The sequence below is a fragment of the Macrobrachium nipponense genome, chromosome 47 (genome assembly GCF_015104395.2).
Source record: "Macrobrachium nipponense isolate FS-2020 chromosome 47, ASM1510439v2, whole genome shotgun sequence".
In the NCBI taxonomy this organism is placed as follows: Eukaryota; Metazoa; Arthropoda; class Malacostraca; order Decapoda; family Palaemonidae; genus Macrobrachium; species Macrobrachium nipponense.
Window position 1 is genome coordinate 25,476,434 of NC_087222.1, and position 22,432 is coordinate 25,498,865.

The 22,432-nt window shown below is 38.0% G+C and overlaps 1 protein-coding gene across 1 annotated transcript in view; it reads left to right on the plus strand.

The window, feature by feature from the left end:
• The first annotated feature begins 256 nt into the window (after positions 1 to 256).
• Positions 257 to 22,432, plus strand: part of LOC135204782 (calmodulin-lysine N-methyltransferase-like) — a 36,119-nt gene continuing 13,943 nt past the window's right edge. Inside the window, exons 1-6 of the mRNA XM_064234960.1 lie at positions 257 to 700; positions 2,046 to 2,194; positions 10,707 to 10,768; positions 19,520 to 19,635; positions 21,454 to 21,569; positions 22,028 to 22,102. Of these exons, the coding sequence (XP_064091030.1) occupies positions 641 to 700; positions 2,046 to 2,194; positions 10,707 to 10,768; positions 19,520 to 19,635; positions 21,454 to 21,569; positions 22,028 to 22,102 (578 nt within the window). The 5' untranslated portion in view covers positions 257 to 640. The remainder of the gene's footprint in view (positions 701 to 2,045; positions 2,195 to 10,706; positions 10,769 to 19,519; positions 19,636 to 21,453; positions 21,570 to 22,027; positions 22,103 to 22,432) is intronic.

Here is a 22,432-nt window from a genome sequence, read left to right on the forward strand (position 1 = left end):
ACGGAATTCTAGTAATTGCAAGAATTTTCATATAACTTTTATGAAGGTGAAATGTTGATAAGGTCATTTTGAAAAAATCTAGTCAATGCAGCAGACGATATTTTGCGTTGCAATGTGATCCCGTACCCCCGACGCATCGTCGCGCCGTCAGCCGCTAAAACACCGCTAATATTAGACGGAACTCTAATAATTATAAGAATTTGATTATAAATATATTTAAATTTAATTTATAAGGTGTTTGAAATGCCCAACAAACGCAGCAGACGGAGAATTGCGCTGTAATGTGATCCCGTACTCTTGGCGTATCGTCGCTCTGCCAGTCCCAGAAACGCAGTTAATATTAGATGTAAATGTAATAATTATAAGAATTTTATCATAAATACATTCAAATATAATTTAAAATGTGTCTTTAAACGTCTAACAAACGCAGCATAACGAATAATTGCCTTGTACTGTGATCCCGTACCCCCGGCGCATCGCTTCGTTAGCCGTCGTTTTGTTTACATTTCCGTCCCCCGCCGACCGTCCATTGGTCGGACAGCACAACTTATACTAAGAGCCTTCAAGACCTGAATTCGTAACTTGGCCGACTTGATTTGCCGGTATTTTTTAATATATATTTGATGAGGCGCCATAAAACATGAAAGGAATCAGCAATAAAAGCACGGTTGCTCGGCGGCGGTGGAAGATACTGGCTGAGGTAGGATTATAAATGCGAGAAGGATACTTACCTAGGTACTTTATCCTTAAGGATACTCTTAAGGCTCCTTCCTTTAGTTTAACTCCTTAATGTAGCTATAACCTTCTGTTATTTTCGCTTTATTTTTTATATATTAAGGCTAAAAGGGACGAGAATTCTTCCCTAGGGGGCAGACGGAAGGGTTGCGATTTACTTTTGCGGGATACCGGGGACCTGATAACCCCCCCTTACCCTCGATACCCCTACCCCAGCCAGGTAAGGGCACGTCATCCTAACATCCTGAATTAGGTCCGTAGGTCGTATTTTCCAGGTAGTTTTCCAAAGAAGGGTTCAGCTTACTTTCGGGGGCCTCTGGAGGGTGAATCCCACACTACCCCCTCCCCTACTAGCTATACCCCATACCCCAGCCAGGTAAGGGCTTAGCATCCTAGCATTCTCGATTAAGTCAGGTATAATGTAGGTAGTATTCCAGGTACCTCGCATGCAGAATTATTGGTCACAACTCACTTTCTATGGGGTCCTTGGCGGCTGAATCCCCCTCCCCTCCCCATGCTCCAGCCTGGTAAGGGCATGGCATCTTAGGTTAGGTCAGATAAAGGCGTGGGTAGATCTAGGTAGTGTGTAGATGTAGGGGTCACGACTAATGATGGGGTTCTTGGACGTGTGAAGCCACCCCCCCTCCCATTCAGCTAGGTACGAAAGGGCACAGTGTCTGATGTTAGGTCAGTTCAAGGTAGTAGGTAGTTCCATTTATCTGGTAAGTGCATGTTCACTCTGAATTGCATTCTACAGTTAATGGGTAGTCCAGGCCAGACCACACGACTTCTGTCGACATCAGCTCCGCATGCAACTCCCATATCCTGGGCCATTCTGGCCTAGACTTGTGTAGGAGCCTGACAAGATTAGGCAGCAAAGTTCAGGGGTCATTGTTTTTGTGGTATTTACAGTCTTTTGTGTATGTTTTATATGGTCATCCCCAACAGGCTTCTACTAAACATGCCACAGAGAGGGATACGTACCATGTTAGAACCCTTGGAGTCACTATTCAGAAAAGATCTGATTAAGTTAGCCTTAAAACGGGAAAAATCAAAAGCTTACCCCCTAGGGTTGGCTCATGCCAAGTGGTATCCAAGCTCAACTCTAGGCGAGGATGTTGGATTCTTACAGCCAGATAAGGCTAAAGGTGCAAATATCACTTATCTAACTAACATTTTGTACTTTGAATGATTCAATTTGTGTCATTTTCATTGAAGACTGCAATTCTATCAAAGTAGGACATTGTGATGTAGACTACTTGACATTGGAAACCAGATAAGTAATTTATAATTTATCTTTTCTTTTGTAGGCCCTTCAGAGATCAAATTCAAGAGATGCCTCGCCTGACAGTGCCTCCACGCGGAAGTTTCAGTCCTTTGGGCTCTTGACATTTGAACCTTTGGGCCAAGATTTTTTTTCCGTCAAATGCGTCAACTCCGAGCTGAAAGTCACCGTAAGGTAAGACGTAGTTATGGTAGTGGGTTACTCAACTTTTCATGGTAATGATTATCTTGCTGAACTTTTAAAATTTTTTAAACTGTAGATGATTGTTGCAGTAATTTTTTTTTTTTTTTTTACGTTGGGTTTAAACAGTAGGATATACATTGTTCAGAACTGGATAAACCTGTTATTGCTTACAAGACATCCCAGAAGTTCAGTTTACAAATTGTAGCCAATATCTGTAATTTAGAAAAAATGGCAACATCAAATATGTATAACTATTTTTTGCAATAGTAATCAGAAGTTGCTAAAGATATTAGTGTTACATTTGTATTTGTAAGATCGGTGATTTGTAAAATTTTACATTTATTATAATCGAGATTAGGGCTCCATGCATTTTGAGTTTGTTTTAAGTACTCCTCTATAATGTCTTCAAGAGATTTTCCTTTGTTACTCCTTGGAGTATAAGATAGTTTGTTTGTCATAATTTGTTTTATCATTTCTGAAATTTTTTGGTTAGGTTGCTGGCTTAAATTTTACAGACGACAATGTCATGAGTGATTGACCTATCAGTTTTGATAAAAGTCTAGTTAATGTGGTGCACATTAAGCGCTCATTCCTTATTCTTTGCATTAGTTATAAGCCAGCCATGAGAGCACAGGCCCTTCGATGTAGTCGTTCATGCTTTCTTGTTCAAAAAAAGTGTATGAATATTATAAAAGTCAGAGTATGTTTGGGCAACTAAATGAAAGGCCCTTTATTTTGAATTAAATATGTATGTTAGGGATAGTTATGAGGATGCCTTGCCAGTTCCTTAGCAGTTATGTAGTTCATCAGATGATGCTAGGTAGATTATCACAGCATTGTGATGTATATATGACTTCTAGTTTTGAAACAGAAATTAGAGCCTTAACAGCACAAAATGTGATGTTTATGAGTGTGGGAAGTCAGCAACCTCTGTTGATGGCCGTGTATTATTATCAGATTAAGCATTTCTCTCCCTTTTTCTGTGATGGAGAAATTGATAGCTTGGTTTAAATTCCAGTCAGGGTCTATTTGGTGATTATTTAGGGAACATTTTATAAAATGGTGATCTCATAAAGGGTAACAGATCCCAGATAAGAATTTTGCCAGTTCTGACCTTCATTAGCTTCAAAAATATGCTTAGTTGACTATATTATAGTATAAACTGTTAAAACTATCATGGGCAGCGACACTCTTAACCTATTACGATAGCTCTGACTGACTTTCGAAAAGGACTTGCTTTATTCGACATGGGATATCTTGACATTGTACATTTGAAGACAGGCACTTTCACAACGTATTTTGGTACCTAGCTCTTCCATATCTTTACTGGGTATTTAGTTTCTGATATATAAATTGAAGCTTATGGATAATAAAGCATCATGTAGTGTTTGAATGTTCCACCTTGCCTGACTCTTTGGTGGTTTACGTTTAAAGGATTATTGTTCTACACCAACAAAAATCTCACAGATTGGAAATGGTAGTTTAATGATTTCTGAGTTATGTACATTTTGTATCGTAGTTTTTCATGTCAGTTTTTTCACTGTTACTATAGATTTTTTTTAGATAGCTGTTACAATAGTTTGATTTGGTTCCTTGTTTATGAATACTGTGTTATTTTTGCTTGAATGAGCTTAGTCATTCATAGTAAACACAGCCTGTGCTTATGCTTCTTCTTGTCAAGTTTGTTGGGAAGTGATAAGAGTTTATTCAGTTCTGTTATCAGTCACATTTTTTCACGATTTCACTCCTACGTATTTTTATATTCTGTAACCCCTAATATCTAGTAGCACAATTGATACATCTTTGTAAGCAAGAGTCGTGTGTCCAGTACGTACTTTAAAATTTCCCTCAAGAGACTTCAAGTAGGCAGAGTTCCTTCTAGAAATACGCTCCTGTCACATCCGTGAATGGCGTAAGTTCACGACAGTAGATTGTTCTTACTGCCTGATTTATCAGATATTTGATTTGTATGTTTTCAGTTTATTTATTTCTTTGTTTTAAGCGGTAATGGCTTGTTAGGTCTTGGACCTAAGGAGCAATGTGTTTGTTTATGCCATTGGATGACGATGCCTGCTTACTCATACTATTTAGTCGCAATGCACACTTGTATTGGATATTGACGAATTACTTTTAACTCCATAGTTTCTTGATCTGCCATTAACCCCCTGTATAGAACAGCTTCATTTTTCTCTAAGTTTATATTATCATTATGTCCGAGTTTCAAATTCTAGTGAATGAATCATTAGGGTCTTGAATGGTCTCGTTAAGTAAGTCTCTCTGTGCCGAGCCCTGCACGAGCTTCCTTTCGCATCGGCCGTCACCGCATTATCCTCGTTCACGAAAATAATCATTTTGCACAATCTCGAAGCGTCATAATTTCTGCTTTGTGATTCATTTTTACTGTTCAAGGTTTCCGTCAAGTTTCGTTTTACAGTTTCCATATCACATTGAGTAATGTTATTGTGTTAAACACAATTAAAGTGCTCATTGTCATAGGTATATACGTACTCCCATTTTATGTACGTAACACTTGTTTGTGCAAAAGTACTGGCTATTAAAATATCGCAAATACCTAATTGCATTCAGTGTCTGGGAATAAGGATTCTGTTGGAAATCATGCTCAGATAACTTTCTAGTCTTGATTCAGGCAGTAGAATGCCTGTCATCGGTGATTTGCTGTGATACTTAGAAATTGTAAAGAAAGGCAATTAGCGTTAGTCTCTTTTGAATTTCCTTTCAGTTCCATGTTTTGTGTAGGTGTCGCATTGCTTTCAGGTGCCTGCTACAAATTGGCTTACATATTATTATTTTTTATTTTTTTTATTGTAGGCTCTGTTTTCTGTGATCTTTGCCTTCATACTGGGAATCCTTCTTTTTTTTTATTTACCCTTTTTGTGCTGTTCTCTTGCTTTTCATTTTCCACCTTTCTGCTGCTCATATTTCTCCAGTTATCAGTTCCTTTCTATTTTACCTTTGGTTATTTGCATTTCAAGACGACGATGAGTTACATTTCTTGATTTTGTCATTTAAGTTGCTCTAGCTTTTTAACCTGAACTTTTCTCTTGCTGTATATGCATGTAGATCTTCTAATATGTTTCACCACGGTCCGTGGCCTTGAGGTGTCCCAGGCATTTCCATCTGTAGTTCAGCAGACGAAAAGAATTTATGGGTAACTTGCCAATGGGCTGATAGATGCCTAGGTCCCCCCCACAGTTAATTGCCTCACTTTTTGTGTGTCTGCAGCACTGTAGGCAGCTTGACACAATTCCCCAAATCTGTATTGATTTCACACCGTACTCGCTGCTTAAGTCAATTATATTCTTTCCTATGCCTATACTATTAGCTTGATGAAAGAGATATGATTCTTTGCCAAGGTTTATACACATCTTCATAAGGCACAGGATTTTTATCCGTTTTTCTCGATGTTCGCAAGAAATGATTACGTGTATATCTTATATTTCTCGCTTATTTGAGACGGCAGTTTGACATATGTCAGTCAAGTTGATTTCCCCTTTTCCAGTTTGTTTCAAAGTTTAGTAATTTTCTCAAGTGAGCTTTGTTCATTGCTCAGATAGCTTTGTATTTTGTGTACCAATGTCAATGAAGGTTATCATTTAGCTTTTCAGATTAAGTGGTGCTACTGAGTTTTGCAGGAAGGATCATTGCTTCATTGCAGTGTATTTAAATTTTCAGTTGCATTCATGATTATCAAAGTAAAATGCTACTTTGCACACAGCTTTAGAGATGAAAACTGAATTGCAATGTAATCTTCTCATTTTCTCATATAAATTACTTACAAATTTCCACCAGCCAGTTAGACCAATTTCTCTTGGCTAACAGTCTCAACGGGATGAAAAGCGAGGCAAATAACTGTAAGGAGCTATCACTATGGATGGAAATTTCTATGGCATTTGGAGACCCTGAGTACGGGCTCATCATAAATGATGGATGTAGAAAATAATTTCTGAAAAGGTAGATTTTTATGAGTTAATAATTTTATTTAGTTTTTTTTTCCTTAAGTTTTTCTCATTTAATTGTTCATTTTACAAGAAATATTAGTTTGCTCCTTTCCAGGGTAACTGAATTCAGTTTGAAGTCTTGTGGCCATTGGATGAGGATTAGCTTTGTATAATGATCTAGATTCAAACTATCCAAGGTGCAGGAGTTAGGCTTTTGTATGAGGTAATTGTCTCAACTTGTCTAGTTCTTGATAGATGCATGTTTTCTGATGTTTTAAACTGGGCAAAAGGATCAGCTGAGAATCAAGAGTGGCTGGAGGACATGTTGAAGAGTGTATCTGAAATAAGAGCATTTTTCGTCTTCTTCGTATATGTATCGAGGTTGTACGCTGAGAAAGTGAAGTGTGAATGCTGAACGCAAATTAAAGAAAAGGATTAAACCTATCAAGATGCACTATTTGCTGTTTATTTGCTGAGTATGAGATTTGACAGGGATAGAATTGTAAACATGTATGTGATAAAATGTTGAGGTCAGGTGAAAGGATAGAACAGCATTTTGAGAATGTCAGTCACTTGGAAACACTGGAGCATGATTGCTTGGTGAAAAGAGTGTATATTTCAAGAGCTAGAGGAGAAGACCTAGGAAGGTTTGGTGGGTCCTTAATTTCTTGGGAAGTACAAGAAAGTTCACAAGGTAGAGGTGGACTATCATGATAGAGTATGTATACCAGAGTTTGATATATGTACCAAGTGTCTGCCTCTCATATGGTTGGATATTTATGTTTATTTTAGTAGCTGCGCTAAGCTTTTGAAAGTCATATTTAGCTATGTACTTTTGAGAGTAAGCCACCAGGTTAGCTTTGAATTGTCTCTTCAATGGGATCCTTCTTCCCAGCTGGATCATAAATGGAATGTTAATCGGTACAAGAAAAATTCACTCATAGGAACCACCAAAGATATTGCAACTGTATGTCAGTGAGTGACCATATTTCATGCAATATGACTCCCTTCAATTGCAGCTTCTTTTTTAAATGTACTATACATATTTAGGTTTAAGAATGACTTCCCTCATCTCCTCATCATTTTCATACGTAAATGCTTTATTAAACGTTATATGTTAAAAAGCTCCTTTTAAAAATGTTCCTGAAATATCAGTTTTCAGTCTCAGTATTTCGGTTCATGTTTTTAGAAATGAAATTCCAAAGAACTTGTCCGTGTAATTTACTGTCTGCTATCGATTCAGAGGTATTACTCTGCTTTATATAAATCTGTCCGTGATTCTGTAATTTGACTAGTTTTTGGTATGTGACTGATCCATGGTTAACTCTGACTAAATTGAGATTCTTAAGTGTTGTATAGATTACAAAAGCTTCTGTGAAGGGCTCGGAACAGTATTTTTTTTTTCTGTGGGATTACGGTGTGACGGTCAGATACTCTTGCAGAGAAAGAAGTATCTCGCAGAATACACTGTTGTGGTATTAAAGTAACGGAAAAGAAGTGATATATGTAGTCCCATTGATATGGCTTTGATGATTAGCGTGAAAGCATATACTGCTATTAAGAAAGATATGTGTACGGAATTTTATATAAAAATTTTATGCCAGCGAAAAGTTTAAAAGTGTGGATTTAATTGTTTTCTGTCATAGTTTAACGGATATGTAAGTTTCACGTAATGTGGTTTCCTGACTATTTTAACATTTGGAAGCAAGGTTTCAAACTGCAGTCGTGGATAGGTAGTCCAGTGTTCTCTAGTTTTATTTTAGTGTCTGAATGTTTGTCATTGTGGGCCCTCCTTACTTCTGCTTAAATGTCAGTTGTGTTTGTTTATATATTCTCCCAGTTATTTCAGATCTTTCGTGTGTTATAAGGATTATAAAGTGCAGTGTATGCTTTGAAAATATTGGTACAGGGGCTTGTAGAGTTTTGAAGTTGTGGAAAATAACTTATTTATTGTTCTTTGAAAAGGATTTATGATTTGTCATTACAAAATGGGGGCGTCAACCCAAAACTAAAGTACGTATACATTTTACTCTCACTATTAGTGTTCCCTTCTGAGATTTGCTATATAATTGATATAAAAGGAAGTGAAAATAGCCATATGTTACTATTCTAAATATATGCAATAACCAGAAACTGGAATAAAAAAAAATTGATACTACATTATTCCGTCTCAACAAGAAAGTCTAGTTCAGTGGCTGGAATATTTCACCTCAAAATTTGCGCATTTCAGTCAGTTGTTCAAAATGTCTTCACTTTGTTAGATATTTTGTTCAGTATCGTTTTGTACACCGTTAATCATATGCAGCAACACCTCACTGTACGTCATTACTTAATTTGTTCTGTGACTCATGACAAAAAGTTTTAAAAAATTATCTGAGTTGAATTAGCCTCTTGGGAAATGACACACACACTCCTACTTTGATGACATTGAAGGTTGAGTTTCCTTTTCATTAGGATTTGTATGCTGCAAGAACCAGTCAAGAGTCCCCTGGGCTCTTCTTTTCATCCAGAGTCAACCTATGACAAACAGTCGAGTCATGCACTGCCCCAGCAAACCATTCTGTGTTGGGAAGCACGAGGTTTTTTGTCAGCTTTCGCAAAGGCCTGCTGCATCTTGTCGATGGTGAAGCTTCTTGGTTTAGCCTCTGGTATCTGCTGCTCTTTTTTCTTCGTGGCACTACTGTTTGTGAAGCCCCAATTAACTCTTTGTTCATCAGTGGCGTCTTGTCGGCTTCAAACAACGAGATGAGATCCTCCGGTTTTAGCTCGATGTTCATCATCACCAACGCTCTGTTTGTATCTACCTGGGCAAATTGCTTGCAATCGTAAACAGATTGGTACGACGGTGTCTTCCAAATGCTATTCATACTTCTTTCGAGTTGTGTGTTTTTCATTAGGAAATTTCTTGTTGAGGTTTGCAAGCCTGAAGGGAAAGAAGCCACTTCATTTCTTCATATATCTTGCATCTTGATTCATTGATGGTTGTGTTCTTCATTGCTGGAGCATTATCCTTGAATAGGCTACAATCTGTGGCTATACCATCATCCGACTTAAACCGAGAGAACGAGCTATGCAGGCAGTCTTTTCGCTATTTGTTTCCTGCAATTTTAGAGTTCATTTTGTACCTGTTTTTCACACACGGTGGACACGATTTTTTCAGTTTTTGATGATCATTTTAGGCTTCTTGATACTCCTTAGCATTTGGTTTACAAACTTTCAGTCGGCAAATTAAATTTTGGACACTACATACAGACCTTGGTGGTGTCTTACAGTTTTTGAACTTTTAAGAAAGATTTTTGACTCATCAACAGAAATTGAGCAAGAAATCATTCAAACAAGAGTCATGAATCTCATATTAGCTTTGTGTACCAAATATATCAACTTCATAGTGTTTTTTACTTCAATGAATATGGATGGAAAAAAGAATGAAGGCCAGGGGCTGAGTTTCCGAATGTTCATAATTTTCGTACAGATAAGCATAGTACATTACGTACTTTTACTACGAGTTCCTCTCAACCATTTTGATTGGCACAGACTTAAGGTTGCCAGACTGAGATAAGATTGAGGTTTTGGTAAAGTGAAATAGACCTCTTGCTGTCATGCAGTTTGTAAATTACATTTCAACGATTGTATGTAGTGATTTGGCATGCAGATTATCCCCCTAGCTGAGTATAAAGGCTGTACAGTAGCAAAATGATTGAAAATGTAAAACGAGCAGTATTTTCCCTTTTTTTCATACATAGTTTCACTACCTCATTATGTAATTTCTTTAACCGTTATCTGGTCATCCAATGCTTTGTGCATGGTAGATTTATTTTTACCTCATAGGTCTCGCAATTTCTTCTTGTGTACTGATTTATATTGATTTTTTGATGTCGGATATAGGGAAATCTTTAAGAAGACTAACAGGAGTAAGAACATAAAATCTCATCACATCCATTACATATTATTCAAAGTTACAGAATTGTAGTGTCAAAATTTTAAATTAAGAAACACTGTGCACTTAAGACCTGCATTTACAAAATACATATATTCATGTTACAGTGTGTCACTAACTTACGGCAGATTCGATCTTACGACGCTTTTCCAGCGCCGATGTAGCATAACGTAAATAAAATGCATTGGATTTGATGTGCGCTCAAGTTCTTGCCCCTGTTACATTTTCTGCAAAATCAAACGATCTTAGACTGAGCATGAAATCTTGCTTTCTTAAAATTTCACTGAATGCCCTTACAAAATATGTAATAAAAAGTTGTATATTAGTAAATCATGTATTTCCAGTATAATGTCTTGTGGTTGCGTAGGTAATGGCACTTCTGGAGTAGAGTATGAACTATAAGAACTAAGTTGAAATGACTACTACAGCATTCTTGTATTCCTCAATATTACCAAGCAGCATCCCGCCTTAAGATTCTCGAAAGCCTCGCGATCGATCATTCCCTCGAACGGTCTCTCAATTTAAGAGTATCTGATGGTCGGCCGGTAATGCCTCCCTGGGGGACGACTTCTTTTGAGCATGCTAACATATTGTGCATGTCTCTTAGGCTATTACGTCGAGACTTCAGCCCCAGTGAGCTGACGGGTTTCAACAATACAGGCAACATTTGTAAGTTAATTCTGTTCTTTTGTAATGACGTTTCTTTATTGTTCACAGTAGCATTTTACAGATAGCACAACTGCCACAATAGTGCTGGTGTTACAAGCAGTAGGGTAAAGTTATGGAAGGATACAAATTATATATAGGTACAGACATATACCTGCTGAACGGTATTGTACAGAATCAAGTGGAAGGTACTGTGTGGAACGCCTATCGTTCGTTAGAAAGGACTAACACGTAGAAATGTGACAAAGCACGTGGAACCCCTGAAATTTCAGTGTGCAGGAGGTACGAACGATGGAGAATCCAACAGTTAGAAGCTGGAGGAGTAGTATACTAGGAAATTAGGTTAAAGTAAAAAGACTCTCAATAGGATTATTTAGAGATGCAAGTTGCAGAGAAGTTGATAGAATAACTTTAGCCAGAAATATTACAGAAGGGAGGTGGTTGGGCCACGAGTGTCTTTATAGTTTGATCGTATTGCAGCACTGTAACTATGCACTCCGATAGATACTAAAGTTTACTATTACTTGTACCCTACCCAGACTTAAATTATCTGTAGAATGAAGGAGTTTGGTTTTTCAAGCGAGAAGCCATTTACAAATATTTAATGAGTGTTTGCTGTGGGTTAAATATAGATCTTAGAAAGTATAAGGTAAATACAGATCTTAGGACCATGAGTGTCTTTATAGTTTGATGATCGTATTGCAGCACTGTAACTATACAATCCGATAGATACTAAAGTTTACTATTACTTGTACCCTACCCAGACTTAAATTATCTGTAGAATGAATGAGTTTGGTTCTTCAAGCGAGCAACCTTTTACAAATATTTACCTACTGTTTGCTGGGGATTAAATACAAATCTTAGGAACTATAAGGGATAAATTAAATGGTCTTCAGAAGGTTCTAAAGCTGGGAAATTTTTGAATGAAGCAAGAATCGGCAAGGGAAAGGCTAAAACTAATAGGAAAGTGGCATTTAAGGATGACAGGTCTGAAAGGAGGATTAATCATACAAGATACACATTGGGTAAAGTTTTGCAAGTGCAAAGGTCATGGAAATGTATAAAGCAGCGGATTTTGCTTCAGATGAGTCAGTATTCTGTAGGAAAGTGGGCAGCGATACAAGTCAGAAATAGATACACAGTGGCATAAAGGTGTCTTGAAATTAGCGAGTAATTAGGGTGATATAATCTGTACAAAGGGGCTTTGGCTTTTCTGCTAGGTAAATGTTCTTGAGAACAATGAAGCGGATAAAGTTTATCGACACTTACAGCGTATGTAAAGTGATCAGAGATAGGTGTAGAATTGCAGCACCCAAAACAGTGGCTGTAGGCTAAACAGTGGATATCTTACCTGTAAGTTGCTGGAGGTATGAGAATGAGTTAGTATCCCAAGGAAGTGAAATATAAGAGGTGATAAGGATAGTATATGTAAAAACAGAAGGTAGCTCAGCATTTTGTGTCTATAATAACACGAGATGATAATTTTATTATGAGCGGAAGATTAGATAGCTGGGGAAGAGAATAGTAATTAGGTATTTGAACAAAACTTGAACAGAAATACAATGTCAAGAGGGGAGATGTTATATATTAGTTACAGTGTAGTACTTCAGACAGGGACCACACCATGAGAGTTTTCCCTGAGTGACATTTTGGCCTTTTGAAATAATGTGGACAGACATACTGTCTTAGCATTTGATTAAAGGTACCTTCCTAGTTTTGTTTGACGAGACACCTCTCTGATATGCCATGTTTCGAGACTTTGGAGGAAGGACTGGAAGCATGTTTGTCAAACACCTTTGTCACATGAACTGTGTGTGTGCTTTTTTTTTTTTATCTTTTCATATAGCAAAAGACGAGTCGCCCTAATCTATCCTATTACCACGAAAGGTTATTAGGAATCCCTCTGCACTTGTTCTTCTTCTCTCGGAGGAACTAGGAACGTTAGCGAGAGCGTTGTTTTCAGTCTCTTATCTCATTCTCTTCTGAGTATTGTGACACTTTTGGTTGGAATTACTGGCGCAATAGTAAGAGCTTCGACAGTTTTAAAGCCTTGTTTCTGTAGATGGATCATATAAAGAGTACTTTACGTCACTCCATTTGTAATTTTTTCCTAGTATGGTGGTGTAAATTCACAGATCATTCTTCACATATTTCAGATTTCTTTTGGTAATACAGGTCAATTAGCACAGATGTGCTTCATTTGCAAGTCAAATTTCAAATATTCCACGTCTCTCAACCTTTCCGTCAAGTCGTGTCACCAGGAAAAAGGAAAATCGTTGGATTTTCCCCTTGAAACTCACGAGGCAGTCTTACTATTGCGTGTAATGTCTCATTTTCTTTTGTTTTGGAGTAACTTGTAAAAAACATTGTGACAAAATACTGCATTGGTAAGCGACCTCACTCGGCTTGTTAAGTGTGCTTTGCCAAGCATATTGTTTGTTTTGCTTGCTTTTGGTAAATCTGTTTACAGTAACAAAAAGGCATTGCTGCTGCATCTTGGTGCTGTAGAAAAATGCTGGGGCTTGCATAGCATAACTGTATGATGTTTTGAATGTTTTGAATTGACGTACCTTGACGTATTTGTTTTGTTGCATGATGTACTACGGCATTGCTCGGACTTTACTGCATTCTCCTTTCAAGTACAGCATCCTTGCGTCAAAATTGTTCAGCTCCTCTGTCATGTTGTGCTAATCAGGTGAATTTTTAATGCCTAGGTGATTGATAATTATAAAATAGCTTATGTTAGGTGTAATATTCTTTTGCAAATGCAGTGCCAATGCTGAGTTTGGCATTGATTCCTGTCAAACCCTTGCATTACACTATTGACTTTGATATGTCAACCCAGTGGTAATGATGATGTAAACTTTGTGTTTGTTGGAGAAGCAGAGTTGTTATGAAAATCAAACAGGTATGTCGAAGTAGTGCATTTGTAAGTAAATTTTTTTTTTTTTTTTTTTTGAGAATTTAAAGTACCAATAGTGATTTTCATCAAGAATGATGAAGTTCTGGTTATGCACAATCATGGATGACTGATTTTACACTTAATAAGAATACAGGCCAAGGTTTTTCACCGAAAACTATCTGTGTATATACTAATACTACCAACCAACCCACAAATTTGTAACCTTGTACACAGGCAGTCCCCAGTTATCGGCAATCCGGTTTTATGGAGGTTGTCTAGCGCATATCAGCGCACCATTATGGCACCGTAAATTGCCAATTTTCGGTCAATGGCGGATTTTGCTTATCGGCACACCCCCGGGAATGGGACACCCACCGATAACCAGGGACTGCCTGTAATGTAGTGAGTTACTCAGTGATGAAGTTGAGTGTGGCGCCATGCATTTAGTATTTCGATTTAAAAGTCAATGCAAAAAGCAGCCTAGTCTTCTTTTCTAAGAGAGGTCTGCTAGTAATGGTCCCACTTCAAGTCTTTAAACTGCAATGAAGGAGGAATAGCTTTTGCAAAAACCTCCATAGCATCCACATCCATTGTACAAGGGTAGTTCGTGCTGTGTTAATAGCCTGTGTTAATGCTTGTTCATTAGCTCTTGCACGCAGAATGGGGTGTCCAAAAACACCATTTCCCTCTGGCTTTGTCGGGTAATCGAGCAGTAAAACAGTCATCTTGCGAGAGGAACAAAGTACTACTGACCCACATTCTGAGAAGGAACTTCCATGCGAGGGATGTCGCCCACAGGCCTTCAGACATTTTCGTGGAATCTTGACGACCCAGTACATTGTATAATTGCCCGAGTGCCAGTGAATGAGAAACATCTTGGCCGTTGTTCAAAAGTGGTAGTCGCAAAGTAGATAAATGGATGACTGGTATCTCTATCCCCCTCTTCTTTCCTCTTGACCACAGACACCCTAGGCTATGTTTTATTGTCGGGGGTAACGCTCCGACGGCTTGATATGTGACAATTGCTGATAACTGAAAATCTGCTATTTTCAGTGCTTATGGCTCCGATAACCGGTTAATGAGGCCTCTGTAAAGGTGGGTACACACGTGCGAACCGAACCTTGTATTGTAACCGATTCTTGTAACAAAAACGCAAGTGTGGACGGTTCCTCGAACCCGAACCCCGAACCCGCGAGGTTCGAGGCTCGGTTCGCCCTCCGTCCCGCCAATTGTCGGTTTTTGGGCCCCGCATCAAAGGGAGGTCTCTTTGAACGTTACGCCATGTGTGGACGGGACCTGTATTACACGCGTAACAACAGAGGTTGCTGAACTTGTTAACACCGACTATGAACAAGACAGTCCATAGTAGAGTCCCTTGTTTTGGTCAGTCAGTACGTATATGTCTACCATGGCTGATTGAAGTGACGAAGAGGTCCTTCAATTTATTAGCTATTACGAAGAAAAGACTTCTTGGAATCTCAAGTCAGCGAGTAATTCCCGACCACTGTATTCTACCCTTCTAGTATATAACCTTGATTGCCACCATCTTCTTTTATTTCGCTTTATCTTCGTTAAATAATGTGTATAAATGTACGCGGCAGCTGCTACTTGCATGGTGGCCATCAGCTGCTACTTGCATGGTGGCCATCGTCGGTAAACAACCCGGACAGAGACAGACTGGTGATCGCAGTGGATTGAAATGAAGTTACGTGCTTAACGTGGTTACAGTTCGTCCTCTACATTTTGACACCTTGTAACCGTATATGCGTAACTCAGTTACGCATACAAGGTTCGGCTCTGACGTGTGTACCCACCTTTAGGTGTGTATCAAAACCAGTAACCAGGGACTGTACCCTCTACTACTGTATTTAAAACAATGTAAGTGTCTCCCCTAACAGATATCCACAAAACTGTCTATTCTAATTTACCTTAAGGACTCCATCCACATCACCAACTCACAAACGCACTTTTCATGGTACATCTTTCTGAATTTTGAACTCCTGTTTGTAACCTAATTTTGATTCTTTTGGTAGTCTTTAAGTGATGAGGAATTTTCTATTTCCCTAAGTACATCAGCATTTTACTGCCTAAGAAGAGAGTAGTATCTTCTAAGGTACTGTGGATCTTTGAAGGGTACCCCTTGTATTCACTGGGGATGCATTCCAGACTCCTTGGAGGAGAAGACTTGAAGCCCCTCAGAAATGCTTAGAAGAACTGCCTATTTTGATCGTTCAAACTCGAGAAAAACCCTCTAAAAATGCTTGTAACTGAATGTTTTCATAGTCTCGTCACAAAAAGTGCATTTACAGGCAGTCCCTGGGTTACGACGGGTTCGGCTTACGACGTTCCGAAGTTAAGGCGCTTTTCAATTATATTCCTCAGAAATTATTTCCAGGGTTACGACGCCTCCAATGCTGATCTGGCACAAGAAATATGACACCAGAAATGCAAAATAATCAATATTTGAAGGTTTTTGTGATGAAAAATGCAATAAGAATGCAGTTTACATAGTTTTCAATGCACCCAAAGCATTAAAAGTAAGGTTTTCTAGGAATTTTGATGATGTTCTGGCTTACGACGATTTTCGGGTTACAACGCGTCTCAAGAACAGAACCCCCGTCGTAACCCGGGGACTGCCTGTAGTCATGAAATCGATATGAAAATACATTATTTAGTGAATATTTCTCAGTGAAAAATACTGCCAATAGGAATGCATCCCTTACGAATAGTAGGGTTCGCTGAATACTTACTTGTACTACTGCACTTGGGCAAGACAGTAAATCACACTTTACACTCTTAGAACTCTTCCAGAAGATAAGTTCTTGAATAATTAGTGAAAATTCAAGCAGGATAAAGTTTAAGAAATACAAAGCACAACTGTGAAGCTGGTGGCCAGTGAGTGGCTCTGAAGAACATCCAGTATAGTCTCCGGAGCTTTGTAGTTTATCAGGTAGAATGCTCAATTATGAGTCTACAAAATCTCACTCCCTCTCTGGTTCTGTGTTAATCAGTGAGTGGTCTGTGTAAGAGACAGTGTTTTGTGTATATGAAACATGATATTGTTGTAATTTGCATTCGAGTTATTAGTAAGATTAAAGGTTAATGTTACATTACATTAATGATATTGCAGTGTTGTAGGAACCTTATGCCTTTAGTTGAGAACTATCTTATGCCACGCTGTGGAAGTACCTTATTGCGACTTAATATTATACCTTCTCATATGCTACTTATTTGCTAGAGATTAGATACTTGTAGATTCATGCAGAGTTATGCAGAGTTAAACCCAGTTATTTGTGAAACCCAGTATCTCATTATCTTGACCTTTCCACTCCTAGAGTACGGGGAGTTAGACATGTTTCAAGTGTTGACCAGCTGGTACGTGATAGCTGTTTACCTTCTGTTTTTCTACCAGTGAAATGCTTTTACATGTGCTTGATAAATTGATTGGACCCGATAAGTTACGTCACTTGAAAATGTAGAGTTTGTATGCTGAACTGTCCCTTTTTGGTAAGTGCTTTGTACGGGTATTCATAATTGAACATACATTGTTCTTATGAGTTCCTTCGTTCCATCCATTGACGTGTATAGATTGTCAATAGATTGTCAGTGAGTTCAGAGACAATCTCTTGAACGTTTGGACCTGAAGGAGCGTCACGTAGAATGAAGAGGAGTTTGTCGTGTCTTGTTTGTACAATACCCGTATGTGTCTTGTGGAATACACGTTGGCACTGGATGATGTGAAATGTGTTCAGGTGCACAGAACTTGTTATTAATTGTGGAGACAAAACTCCCTCTCTGTGCATGGTTATTTTGTATTGATTGTTTAACCAGTTTAAGTGTTTTCTAGATATAGCTGTGCATATACCACGTACAAAGTTCTTGCTCGGAAATTTATGCTTAATGCTCTGAAGGGTGGTTTTATTACAAGTGCTTCCTGTACAGGTTTACTGTTTTACCAGTATGCTTTTTGCAGGGCGCTGTAATTGGTACTAAAGGTTTTTTTTTTATTTGGCCCCATCTGCATGTATCCTTTCATTTACTTCATAGTTGTTCCCTTTATTCTTATCCGTTACAGCGTGACAACTTCTTCAATGTTTTCTTGCTTCAGTTTTCTCTCTTCTTATAAAAACAAGTCGTTTGAGTCGATCTAAAGACTTATAGAGACAGTTAAACGACCTTGGGTTAATCCTTAGGATCCCATGTTGACTCATTGACTCCAGGACCCAACCAGAGTCATTTACGTTGCTTTCATACGTCACTTTTGGAAACTTTCAAGTCCCTATTTAGACCTTTTATCTTGGTTTTAGCTTTTTCTGAACATACCACTAAAAAAAGATACAAGTATCTGGTTTAAATTGACTCTAGAATGGGCATCATAGCATAGATAAGCTACAGAATAATTCCTGTCATACTTCTGCCACTGGGACAGACAGACTGCACTAACAATAAGCGTTTCAGGAGGAAAAGTACACGAGTCATTCTCTCAACTGAGCAGCTCCCCGTCTGGTAGATATTCTTGTAAGTCGTCACTCGTCCAAAGATCAGAAGGATAATTTGATAACTTAATAGTAGAGCTTTTGAAAGACCTGCTCCTGTGTAATGCAAGATGAATGCTGGTACTTGTTTGGGGTCAAGTATTTATCATTCCATACAAAGTTTGCTGCATAGATAGAGTTTGCGGACAATTTGATAGTCAGGATATCTTACAACAGTTTTCCAATCCTGTTAGAACCAAATTTCGAGAGGGATATGGGTGGTCGCACTTAACTCGTGATCAAGCACAGGTGCCAAGAGCTCCTTGTATATACAATCTTGGTAACTTTGCTAGTTTCCAGCTGGTACTAGAAGACTTATCTAAACGTTAAGACCTCAGGTTTGTTAGTTATGAAAAATATACAAATGGGTTAGAAATTTGTCATTTTTTTGACATTGTAAGATTGTGTCTAGCTGGTACTAGAAGACTTATCTAAACGTTAAGACCTCAGGTTTGTTAGTTATGAAAAATATACAAATGGGTTAGAAATTTGTCATTTTTTTGACATTGTAAGATTGTGTCTAGTGGTCGAGACTGAGATGTAGAGGATCAAGATGTGGCTCAAACACGCAGCTAGGCAGACACAGCGAGTTAGATGTGAAGTAAAGTATAGATGGACGAAGTATGGTTGGACAGCCAAAAAAACCTAGTTAGAAGGATATTGATGAAGACCTGGATGACATGATAAGTTAGGAATTGTGTACAAAACAAAAGAAGGGTGCCATTTCTTTCTAACTTAGAAATGGTAATGATGAGTAGACGTTATGAATTTCCATGCTGTAATAAACAAAGTTTGTAGCAGAATGTATCACAGAGTATCCTCAGGTATTTGTTCTCTTGTAAAAGAGCAGTACTATATATGATCAGCTGACCAGCAAAGCATCAATCATGCAAGTCTTCAGCCTCATCCTCCATAGACTGCTTTATTTGTTGATCTATTCAGGTCCCTTAACAGTACTTTGAAGAAGTCATTTTTATCCTGTAAATACACCCATCATTATTTTATTAAGGGTACCCTTCCTCTCCCAGTTGATGCATTTGGTTTGCGCAGCGGTGTCCTCGCCATGTTTGCGTATCACATAATGACAGTTGGCAAGGTCGCTCCTTCATAGTGGCAGGAGAAAGGCCCAGTTGTGAGAATGACTCGTGATTCTTTTCTTCACTGGAGAACTCTTTTAGACTGCCTTTCCTTGCATTAAGCACAAGTGGAACGATAAGGTGTATAATTTATGCCACGGGATATCATTCCGAAATTGATGTTTCCTGAAGCTGTTCTGTAACATTCTCGATAATGGTAATGAATGCTTTCTCACCATAGGTATATGGCCTTCAGAAGAAATCCTGACTTATTACTGCCTTAATAATCTCCAGCTTTTCTCTGGAAAATCAGTATTAGAACTGGGAGGTGGAATGACATGCCTAGCAGGGTTGCTGGTGAGTAGAATCTGTTTTTCTTTGTCACAGATGTTTTGAACCTTCAACAATGTTGTACTATCTGATTGTCATTGCTGTTCTCCATTGTCATTATTTGGTACAGAATTTCATCCAAATAGTACTAAAAATGTGAATATTAACAGGTAGCCGTACTGCTTTGGAAATTCACAAATAGGAAATCTTTTGAGGTGTCTGCTTTGTCAAATTTTACTTTCTGAATGCAGTACTCTTGAAGCAGTGTATGTTTAGTTACAGTATCATTGAAAGTGATTTGCCTTCAAAATTTCCTCTAGTCAAATGTTGACCCTTGTCATTCATAAAACTGACTCGTGTGCTCATAAAAATGGTCTATATTCTTCATAGTCAGTGTTGCAGAAATTAGAAACGATCATTCAGTGTGTTGCCAGTGGTCCGCTGGCTAATTGAACTTTTCCATAGTTGTTGCAGCTAGTGGCAAAGATATGTTGACGTGTGACTATATTGAGCATTGCATCTAAAATGGCTGATTTAATTTTCATTGCAACATGAAGAACCTCCGGGTGGATGTTTGTGGCGGCTTGGAATGAGTGGGGAAACATCCCTTAAGTGTAAATGCCTAATTAGAGTATATTCCTTCTTACCTGTACAGTATTGCTTGTAGTATATCCTGTTCATTTGTTGACGACATGAATGAAAAGGGATGTGTTTTTGTGATTACACGTACTAAGGTTTTTTCCATAAATGCGAAGCTTTTTCTTCTACAGTTTTACACTCATTTTGAGGTGACTGGAACAAGAAACTTTTTTCATAGATACCGTTAGCATATATTTTTACATTAGTGTACGACTTTGCATATCTTCAGACTATTTCTAGCCGTTATAGCTTTGTATATCTATGTGACAGGTTGTCAACGATACTTCCTTTACTTCAAGACTTCTTAGAGGGTATTCGGTGACAATTGTGTACAGTAATACCAGTCACTTTATAATTCATGCTGCAAATGTACAGAATTTGAAGTTTTTATTTTTTCTCAAACCTTTTGTAGTATGTGAGTTAATTAGGTCAGGTTAAGTGCCAATGAGTTGTCTGCTTTTGCAAGACTCTAATATAGTCATTTTATTTTTGCACTTTATGTAATTACTTACCATACTTTTTCTATTTATCATATCATGCAGTAGTGTACAAAGAAATACTGTAGGTTCTTTTCTGCAATTCTTGAGTAAACGAAAGTAAGGTTCTAACTTTTCATGAGGTGGTCATATCAAAAAGATTGTATAGCTGGTTCACTTAAGGTAGATTCTTAGGTGAGCCCTGTGCCTACGAGACTTTGGTTTGGCGGCCGCTGATTGGCTGGGAGCTGCCTACCTCCCAGTACCAGCCAATCAGCGGCCTCCAAACAAACGCCTCGTAAGCACAGGGCTCATCCAAGAATCTACCTTAAGTGAACCAGCTATAGTATCTTTCACAAAGAGCTGTTATTCTTGTTTTTATTCTATGCTAGTATATTAAGATTTTAAGGAGTGTGGCAGAAACGCATTAGCATTCATTATCTTTTAAAAGATAGTCACGTGCACTTTTATTTTGCTAAATTTGTAGTGTGAATTTTTTTATAACACCCCTGTTAGGTATTACTTGGGTCAAATGTCATCTGTTTGATGTTCCATTGTCATCCCTTTGTTTAATTCGAGCTCCTCATACATTTTGCTCATGTTTTTGTAACTATGTCTTTTCTGATACATACATTCTTTTGCCAGAGAAACTGTTTAAATGTTTTGGGTGAATGAGTATGAGAGAGGTTTTCCTCTTGACTTTGTTGTACTCATTCATTGCACTTTCTAGGTCGCAGCCAGTGGAGCGCCGTCAAAAATGGTGCTGACAGACGGGAACGCTTTATCCATTACAAACGTCAAAGTGTCCTTAGAGAAGAACACTCTGCCTACAGATGTATCAACTAGGTACGTCAGTTTTTGGGTTTATCAGAACCTTATGGCTCCGATAACTGAAACTTGGCCCATTACGGCAATATAAATCACTGATTTTTTAGCACTAGGCAAGTGCCATAAAACTGGATCGCCATTAACCGAGTCTGCCGATAACCGAGGACTGCCTGTATTTCCCTCTGTGAATATAATTGTTGTGTTGGTAATTTATGACACTAAATCAAATGGTGATTTATAACAAAATCTAAATAAAAAGGCATTTCTTGTTTATCCTGTTGCATAGCTACAGAATAGAGTCTTGTTATTGCAGGAACATAAAATATATGTAATGACTTCAGAATACTTCAGGTGATTATATATATATACTGTAGCTGTAAGGACATCAGGTCAGTAGTTTAGAAATGATTAAATCACAAAAATGTTGTGCTTTCTAATTTGTTTTCATGATACTTCTATATTATTTTTCTTGGCAGAGTTCTTCGTTGGGGTTCACACGATGAATTATTGATGCACCACGGAAAATTCGACATTGCCATGTGTGCTGACTGGTACGTATGTTGTTTTCAAGTATAATTTGTCAATGTTGTTTGAAACAAGTGCATAAAACAACCATCTTTGGTCCTCATAAAGGTACATTTCATAAACTATAAAAGTTGGGGTCTTCATTTAGAAAATTCTGAGTTTTTTTTCATTTTTGATTATCAGGAGAGTAACCAACACTGTTGTAAAGTACTATGTTGTATTTTAATCACTGAAGAACCTTACAACTTGACTTGAATTCTCAGAGCTCTTGTACATATTTTGTTGCAAATTTCAGTCATAATTGGATTTTGATACTGTGATTTTATATCAGTAGTCCCTGTATGGGGTTAGAACTG